Source organism: Trachinotus anak, unplaced genomic scaffold (assembly GCF_046630095.1).
Source record: "Trachinotus anak isolate AG129_WGS33_773 ecotype Australia unplaced genomic scaffold, CSIRO_AGI_Tana_v1 ptg000014l, whole genome shotgun sequence".
Taxonomy (NCBI): domain Eukaryota; kingdom Metazoa; phylum Chordata; class Actinopteri; order Carangiformes; family Carangidae; genus Trachinotus; species Trachinotus anak.
Window position 1 is genome coordinate 13,819,395 of NW_027273865.1, and position 9,629 is coordinate 13,829,023.

Consider the following 9,629-nt stretch of genomic DNA (forward strand, 5'->3'; position numbering starts at 1 on the left):
CTTGACGTGGTTATTATTGCTGAGGATTGGTGTCAGGGTCAGAAGGATGGAAAATAGTTGTCTTGCAGGGTTAGGTAAATGAAAAAAGGTTATGAGAGAGACAGAGAGCTCTTGAGTGGAAGACATATACCACAGAGATATGCATGGGAAATGTTATGATGCCACTACTGCACAAATATGCCATGTGTAATAGGAAGTTATGCATGGTTAACCCCTAAGCTTAGAGCTGTCTATCTGTCTGTGCTCTTTTTCCCCACGTTCCCTCTGTTTCGTTATCTGTTTTTAATTCCTTTTCAAAGCAGTGGAACCAGGCGTGGCAGCTCGGTTTTTCTATTCCCAGTTAAACCCCTGTCTTTCTCCCATCATCCTCTCCTCTATTTAAATTTATTTCATTCCTCCTCCTTTCCAGGAAAGGTTTGAGAAGTCAGACATGTACGTGCAGCAGATGATTGTATGTGTTTGCTCAGAAACCAGAGCAGCAGAGAGGAGAATGAAAACACAGGCCACCAAAGCACCCGCATACCAATGCTACAGTTCAGATCACGCATGTCCACATGGTGGCATCACACACATTTACACACACGAAATGTCTCTTTAATATTCACACACACACATTCCCATTACACAGACCAGTAGTTCATGTACGATGTTTCCCCTTTCTCTTCCCAGCGGTGAGGCAGTGTGATCGGAGCCCTTGCGGACGTGGAGCGACGTGTGAGGAGGCTCCTGGAGGTTACCGGTGCCTCTGCCCGCCTGGATGGACTGGCAGGACGTGCCAGCTGGGTCAGTGGGTCAGGATTAAACAGCTGTTTCCACTTAAGTGGACTTTTACATGTATTATATATACATGTAGAGGGCAACTGGCTGTGAATAATGGTGGCCTGTTATGTCTATTCTTCTGTAAGATATGCATACATATTTCATATAACATCTTTCAAAACACAGTAGGAATATGCTTTAATAAATAAAGTAAAAATGACTAAATCAAGAGTAAAAGTAAAGCTGGGCGAAATGTCAGTATTATTGTTATTGACTTTAAGCAAAATAATGGTGATAATATGATCTTATCACTGTGTTTGTTCTCCAGATTTCTTTTATTTATAAATGAATGACAATTAATGACGAAATTAGTTAAGGAAGGTCAGTTCAGTAGCCGTTCTTGACAGAGCTGCCCAGCTGTCACGAAAATGTAAATCCTCAACTTCCTGTCCAGTTGGCTTCAGAGTTGAGACTGAAAGTTCGTTCTTGACTGTTGACATGGCAACTGACAAACAGTCCCACCACAAGGTCCGTTTAGCAGCTGTTCTGGAGCTTTAAGTTGGCAATCCTAACTGGCTTGGTTATATACATACAAAAAAGGTTTCATGTAGCCTAATGCAGTGCCCTGATTTGAGCATTAGTTTATTTATTTTGTTCGTTATTTTGCACACATTAGCCACTACTGTGTTGAGTGTTAGAAAAGATATCCTTATTTATATTGTGATACTGATTTCAACCATATTGCCCAGCCATAAGTAAAATACATTTAAAACTGAAAGGTACAACAATGATGCAAATAGTGTTTTTAAAGATTTAGCAATAACTGGTGTTAGTTTAAATAAATCTTTAAAAGGAGGATTGGGTTTTGGTTTTACAAAACGACTTCATCAAAAAGACAGGAGAAGCACACTGTTGACTGTTTGAGGTGCAGACACAAGGTCCTTTAATGCCACAAAACACACAAAAAAGGTGGCACACTCATTGCCAATGATTCAATACAGTTTAATTAAACCAACACTTCACCAGACGCACTGGCTTTATTGGGGATGAAAGTACTGGGTTTCATTAAAGTGAAAAAACACAAAGCCTTGAGTGTGTGACCATGTTTTACAAGCTTTGTGGTAAAGATTTTACTGCTAGAACCAAGAGCACAGATTGTGAATCAGTTTATATGAGGTTAACAGGCACGTGATAAACTGTGGTTCGATGCCAAAACTATGTACTGCACAACTTATCAATAAAACATTCAACTTTGAGCTGAGCCTGACAGATAAACAGAGCAATGACACTAAAGATGGTGCAAATGGATTTCATCTGAATGGCCCTCATATCATACTTAAAAAGTTGAGCGTACTGGTGTGATAATTTTTCATCATTAAAGTATGTCTCTCCAATTGATAAATATCAGATTTTCTCATTAGTAGAATAGACTGTATCTATTCTACTAATGAGAAAATCTGATATTTATCGTCTTCAAAGGAATCTAGTTGTAGGATCTTTATCCCTGATCCTCTAACAAGAAAAGCCAATCTGAGCTGTAATACACAGCTGGTTTCAAAAGCTGCAAAAGCCTGTTTTTCAGTGAGCAATATGTGATTATGATTTCTATTTGGGGTGAAATATGCATTTAAAGCACAAATTAAAGGAGCAAAAATACCCAGTGGCATGTTAATTCTCCTATCAACCCATCCTGACTCTAAATTAGTGTTCTCTAAATGCAATGACACGTCTCTTCAGGCTGCATTCGCTCATATTGACGAGTATGCTCCCAGAGGGCGATTGTGTTAGATAGTACAGCAGTGGGAATATTGTCCAGAATCAGGTCTCTCTCTCGCTCTCTCTCTCACACACACACACACACACACACAGAGAGAGAGAGAGAGAGAGAGAGAGAGAGAGAGAGAGACTTTATATACTGCATACAGAGGCTTGGGGGGTTATGAAGTAAAAACTGAGACATATTTCAGGATGACAACCTCTCCTACTCCTCTGTGTTACAGTGATATGTCACTCTGACACTTGATAATCCCCCATAGTTCCACATCACAGGTCAGTAGCTCACAGTATAACACATGCACGTACACACACACTCACACGCACACACACGCACACACACACACACTCACACACACACACACACACACACACAGTTTTCAAACACAAGTGATAAAACTCTGTATAGCCTGAGCCGACAGCATCAGTGGACGCCCAAATGGTGAAAAGCAATTATACCTTCTATCAGTTTCACTCTTTTATTAGGCAACTTCTGTCCCTACACTTTCTCCCATTCCAGGAAAAATCCTCAGGCTTTTTCTATAGATAAAACCCTCCCACACACATGTACGCACACTCTACTGGTGCTAAATCCTAATGGGCTTCTCACTGACAGTAACAGGTTTAGATTACCTATAACTGACTGACTACTTCCTCTTTATTCATTTAGCATTTCTTTCTAATCCTCCTCCTGTGCTATCAGAGCCAAGCCCTCAGGGGCTCCTGGCTTTAGCACTCCCAGTACAACAGCGGGTGGGAGTAGACACACATAAACTTAACAGAAGCAGTGGTGCAGCAGGGGGACCTGTGCATAAACAAAGAAGGTGCAAGACGATGCTGCAAGGCATGACTTTGGATGTACTGTGCATTTGTAAACATCGTGTTCATTGGGATCTATGAGAGGCATGCACTCTCTAAGTGTTGGTGTGCATCCTGCTGGCGTCTGCCCAGCAATTCTCCACTTCACGGTTCAATTCAAGCATCCACTTCAAAATTTAATTTAACTTTGGTTTAACTGGATGGTCAGGGCTCAGTGGGAGGCACACAGAATTAGATGCAGCAGTTTTATGGAAGGTGTGTCTCTTAGACGAAGGGATATATGTGATGTTTTATCTTATTTCAATGAGAAGTTTAATTCATGTACTGCTGCTTGTGAGTTATACAGCAAGATTATATTGGTGTTTTGGTTTATTTGTTTTGGCCCTCTGTTTTTGAGGCACTACATTTGCTCTCAACCAGAGCCAAATGAGAGACCTTCTGTGTGAAGTTTATATCTTCACCATGTGAGTTTCCTTTTCCCACTCCAAAAACATACATGCAGAGTATTAGACACACTGCTGCCATTGCCCTTGACCTTGCCTGATAATCAGACTGAATCTGACTGAGCTTTTTTGTTACACTTTGATTTCAATCACTGAACAAGACGGGGACATAGGCAGTGGTTAAGAGTTTTGGTAACAAGCCATTGACTCCGAAACAGATAAAATGAGGAGGAAAAATTTCCCAGAAGGGGTCAATAAAGTATACTTTAAATTCTTAGAAATCAGATATGAGCTTGTCTGTTGGCTTAACTTCCCCCACCTCATCAACTGAACTACAGATTTAATTTCAACTGGTTTCAGTGGAAATGTTAAGTTTCTCAGGATGGCATAAATGTGATGTGACTGATTTTACTGTACAATAATCCTTTTGTTTCCACAATGAAAAAGGGTCAAATATACTCACATAGACTATATGATCTCAGTCAGCATTATACATTATATTTACTCACTTTCTGTATGTACAACAGAAATAAAGAATGAGCAGTTGCAACACTGTAATTAAGCAAATTATCAATGGTGGGCAGGAAGATCCAAGAGCAGTTTTAGATCCATTGCGTTCATCTAATTGTCCATCCAGTAATGACAGAGATAAAATGTTCTTTATTTTGCATTTCATCAGTTGTTTTAGAAATGCTGTCCTCTTGTTGCTTTGCCCCTCTAGACACCAATGAGTGTGAAATGAGAATATGTGTCCACGCCCGCTCTTGTCGCAACCTGATCGGTGGATACCTCTGTGACTGCCTTCCTGGATGGACGGGTCCTAACTGTGACATCAGTGAGTATAAAAGGAAGAGAAAGGAAAATGACAGAAGAAGAGAGAGGTGATAGTCCTGTGGCCGGCAATGAAACACAAAGTGGTTTGTGTTAAAACCGCTATTCCCCTGCAGCCCACGGTCCCTGTGAGCAGGATCAATCTACTCCAACTCCAGTTCAATCAATCATCTGTCACAGGGTATCACTGAAATACACTAAAAATGTAACACAATCCAATAAGAGTTTTCTTCTTGACTATCATCTCCTGTTACATTGTGGAGACACTGCTGCAAAGAGATACAGACTGGCATCCTGATTCCACAGTAATGCAACATCATTCGTTCAAATTTTACTCATGACCAATAATGCATGTCAGCCTGTTCTGTTTTCACTTTGTACACTGTTGTTTACAGCATCATATTTGCAAGCATATCTTGTCCTTGTGTGACAGGTTAATATAGTGTCTCTGCTTTCTTTGGTTTCTAGGGAACAGCAGCTGTCAGGGTTTGTGTTTGAATGGAGGAAGTTGCGAGGTGAGAGTCCTATCTACGCCGCCTTCCTCTGTCTGTGTAATTCTCCTGTTGTCTCTGCATATAAGTAACAATGCTGACCTACTTCTATTATTTGTAAAAGAGAATCATTCTAATTGTGTTAATGCCTTAAGCCTAATTCAAGAAATGCAACCTATTTTTTAAATTTATTTTGTTGTGATTTATTCTCAAAGGGGCAAATGTTTCATGGCCAATGGTAGATTCATGCCCTTCGTTCTCCAGTGCCCCTTTTCCCCAGCTCCTATAATCATTGCTCTCTCTGTTTTACATACATATAAATAATACACACCCCTGTTGTGCCTAGGACCAGGTGTCGGGGTCCAGATGCTGGTGTCCACCTGGTTTCTCTGGGAAATACTGCCAAAATGCTCCAAGTCCTTGTGACAGCACCCCCTGTCTGCATGGAGGACAGTGTGTGGAGAAAGATGGAAGGACAGCCACCTGCAACTGTCCCATTGGATATTCAGGAATCTTCTGTGAGGTTGGAAAACCTTCATGGATATGTAAAAGACATACAGAAAGAAAATGTGAATGAAAGTATCAAAACTGGTTGAAAATTGACAGGGAGAGTATCAGGTACATACAGACGCTTACACATCAAGCCACTGGTGAAAAAAGTAATATTTAAAGGGGTTAATAAATTAAGTTTTTGCTGGAAACAATTGTGAAACTGTAAGAACAACAAATATGAAACAATGTTTGTAATAGTGTAGTATAAATCAGGAAAAGATGAGATTCCATAACCCAAAGATAAACCAAAAGTAAAGTAAAAGAAAACTTGATTTACAAAGATATAGACTTTACATCAAATTAGTTATATTGTTGCTTGTGTCAAGAGAAAAGCAAGGTATCAAGTATCACTCGTAAAGAAAAACACAGGAAGTCATTAATGTGGTTAACAGGACTAAAACTGACTAACTGATTTAGTAAATCATATAAAACAGTTTTAAACATGAAGGAAGTACCTGCAGATAATGCTTCAGCAAGGACATCTGGGCAGCGGATTAAAGATGCCTTGTGGCAAATTAGAGTGGGGATGAATTAAACTGTAAGACTAATTGTGTTTTTTATTTAAAGGATAGGTTCATACTTTTCCAAGTTTGACTTAAAACAGTAGTAAAGTGCCCATATGTACAGTGTACCAGGTTTTTCTTGCTGTATTCATTCCCACTGTTCATGCTGGCCAGTAAGACATAAGGCACTTCCGATGTAAATGATGGGAGACAACATCCGCAGCGCTCATTGTGTCAAAAAATATATTCTACAGTTGAAGTTAATGTGAGGCTTTAGCAGTCCGACTGTTGAAGACTCGTATTAGCTTCAAATAGATATTTGAATGTGTTTTGGCACATAACTTTGGATTTTGTCCACCATCACTTAGGCTACACTGAAAACACATTAGGACGGGATCTTTTAATGGCTTGTTTAGGAGGAAGGAACAATTACAGCATGAAAAATATGTTTCAGTCTTCATATGGGCACAGGACTGTTGTGTAAAGATAGATTTAAATAATTGAGAGCCTTTACTTTGAAGTGAAATTGAGTCTTATAATTTCCCATTTTGTTAAGGTCCTACCCTCTTTAAACATTTCAAAACTACTGGAAACCTTTATAGTGTAATGGATCAATGAAACTGTAGCTGTAGGAAGAGTTGCATGTCTTTATTACCCTTCTTATTGTTTCATTCTTTACATCATTTCAGATTGTGTTGGATCTGTGCAATCCTAACCCCTGCCAGCAGGGGGTACCCTGTCACATCACAGACGGCAAGTACATGTGTTCCTGTCCTGAGGGTTACTATGGTAATGAGTGCACGAGCCTCAAAAACCCCTGCATTGGTCAACACTGTCCAGGTAAGAGAAATATATGTGTGTCTAAAATTGTACAAAATCTTTATGAACTCAGGTCTAATCTCTCTGCCTTCATGCCTGTAGGTGCCATGTCTGACACAACACATGGGGGCATCAGCTTCTACATGATCCTAGTGGGCGTCTTAGCATTGGTGACAGTCTGTGGCTGTGCCGCCTGTGCCTTTATCCTTTCCCGCCTCCATCGAAAGCGGAAAAAGCAGCAGGCCGTCCCACAGGAAGAAGGCATCAACAACCAGAGAGAGTTTGTCAACCTCATCAGAAACGTGGACCGTCCCGTTGCCCTCCTGCCGCCTGCTGTCCCACTCACGCAGCCTCCAGCCCCCGGCCCCGTCTCACGTTGCTACGAGGAGATTGAACTGACCCTGCCGCCTTCCCCAGCCCCCTCACACCCCTCACCGGCGCTAAAGCCTGCCCATGCTCCCAAACTGGACATTTCAAACCGGGACAGGGAGAAGTTGAACCGCTTCCACTACACAGACAACCAGGAACTGGAGGTCTGACCCTTGAACTTTTGGGCGTCTGAGAAGCTTTTTTAATTTTATTTTCTGTCCTTCGCACTCTTTTGTTGCAGGAGTCTGTCTCCAGATACTGCCACAATATCATAGTTGCAGTTAGGAAAATGGGAAGACCCTTTGACCTTTATGTGCTCAGGCGCCTATAGGCAAACGCCTGGGAAGCAAAAGCTGCTAAGTAGAGGGGTCAAAAGTCTTACTGTGTTGACCTCTTTGAGCCTATTTTGACGACTGTGAGAAGCAGCAGGTGCATGATGTTTGACTAAAAGATAATTCAGACTCTTGAATTAATCTGGAGACTTAAAGACATGCCTTGGAGTGCCTGAGATACTGTCAAGAGGAAGTAGAGGATCATCCTCTATAGGAGCCTCTCAACATATCTCCTGGTCCACGATGCCATGTGACTGGTGTTCAGACCTCCATTTCTGTTTCAGACTGAACTCTGGCAGACAGAGAGTTGAATGGATGTTTATTTAACTTTCAGTGGGTTTCTGCGTTTGGTTGTTTGTGAGAGTGAAAGAGAAGGAGAGAGTGTATATTATGAGTGTCTGTGGGAAAAAAAGCAAGGACAGAAACATCTTATTGTAAGAAAAGAAAACAAAGTTGATATACTTGTCAAAACAGAGTGCATACTCCTGAACTCAAGGCTTGTAAGCCTTTTGAAAACTGTTTTAAAACCATACACTGTTGCCTGCATTGTCTCTGTAATACTACAGTTTGTTAAAGATGTATGATTTTTTTCATACCTGTGTGTAAAATAGCTTTTTTGTACATAAATATATTGTACATATTGATGCCCTTTTTGTACTGTGGTTTGGTCTGAAAGTATCTCTGTATTACTTTGCTCTATTTGTCCCATTTCACTTTCCATTTGGAACAACCAGCACATGTGGATTGTAATAAAGGTTTATTTACCAACTCTATTTTATTTATTATTGCCTATAATCATTAATCACCAGTGTTAGGACCATGTTTGCAGCTAGAGGGAGGTGTCAGTGCTGCCAGACAAAGATTAATAACTATAGCAAGAGACTTTAATATGTGCATAAGAAGTTTGTGTTTGAGATACAATGACAAGCTTTCTTGTTAAAAGCAATTTCAGAATATCTCAATAACCCTGAGGTGCCCACAGGTCCATCTTTACAACTTTATGTTTTGCTCCAAGCAGTTTTTCAAATCTGAAACTTATTTTGAAATTCTGAATGAAATTCCACAGCATCCATATGAATGAATAGATAAACAAAAATAATTAAAGAAGTCAATGATTAACAACAATGGTCCTTGCAACACAGCGTAAAGTTCTTTCTTTCCCTTTGTTTTTGTGTGAGTGCAGTTTATGACAAGCTCTCTTGTCCATATCATTGTCAAATGCCCAAGGGAAGATATTATGAAGCACATGGCTCACAGCCACTTTCAGTAGGTCAGTGGGTCACACTGTATACACAAGGTTTCTCTCGCTCTCTGTCTCTCTCTGACACACATTCATAAACAATGATGCTGACAGTGCCAGGAAAAATGGAAAACCACCTGACTGACCCCAGTCGTTCAACAAAAAATTACTATGTGGTTGTGAGAAACTTGTCTGTTATTGGAAAGTTGGTAAAACTTACAGTAAGTTGTAAGAATAGCTGGATTCTGCTGGAAGTTAAACCGAATACCTTATAACTTCTTAAACACTGAAATTGTATTGTGACTATTAACTTGAAGTTTATAATATTAGGATATTGCAGTACTTCAAGTTTAACAAAAAGTGCTAAATTGTATCAAAGAACAAATATAAAAAAAACAAACTAATGTTTTGTGGTAGTGTGCTGTATTGCTGTATGTAAGCTTAACCCCATTCAAAATATGAACATCAGGCTGGTAAAATGATAAAATGGCTGTAAAATGACAATGTGTGAAAGGAAGGGCTTTGTGTGTTGGGGCAGTGTAAAGTGACTGCAAGGTCACCGCAGCGACAATTAATGGGCAAATGGATGTTACAAATGTGACCCCTGACCTGTGCAAACAGCGGCAGCCTGGAAATGAACACAGGCTTCCTGTCACCACCCTAGTAAGGAGGAAATGTAGGAAATAGAGTTTAGACAC

At 40.3% G+C, this 9,629-nt stretch overlaps 1 protein-coding gene across 1 annotated transcript in view; it reads left to right on the top strand.

The window, feature by feature from the left end:
- The window catches only part of LOC139632045 (protein jagged-1), a 49,043-nt gene extending 40,579 nt beyond the window's left edge, over positions 1-8,464 (top strand). The window contains exons 9-14 of the mRNA XM_071496779.1: positions 670-783; positions 4,516-4,629; positions 5,094-5,140; positions 5,463-5,639; positions 6,861-7,011; positions 7,093-8,464. Of these exons, the coding sequence (XP_071352880.1) occupies positions 670-783; positions 4,516-4,629; positions 5,094-5,140; positions 5,463-5,639; positions 6,861-7,011; positions 7,093-7,529 (1,040 nt within the window). The 3' untranslated portion in view covers positions 7,530-8,464. The remainder of the gene's footprint in view (positions 1-669; positions 784-4,515; positions 4,630-5,093; positions 5,141-5,462; positions 5,640-6,860; positions 7,012-7,092) is intronic.
- The last annotated feature ends 1,165 nt before the right edge of the window (positions 8,465-9,629 follow it).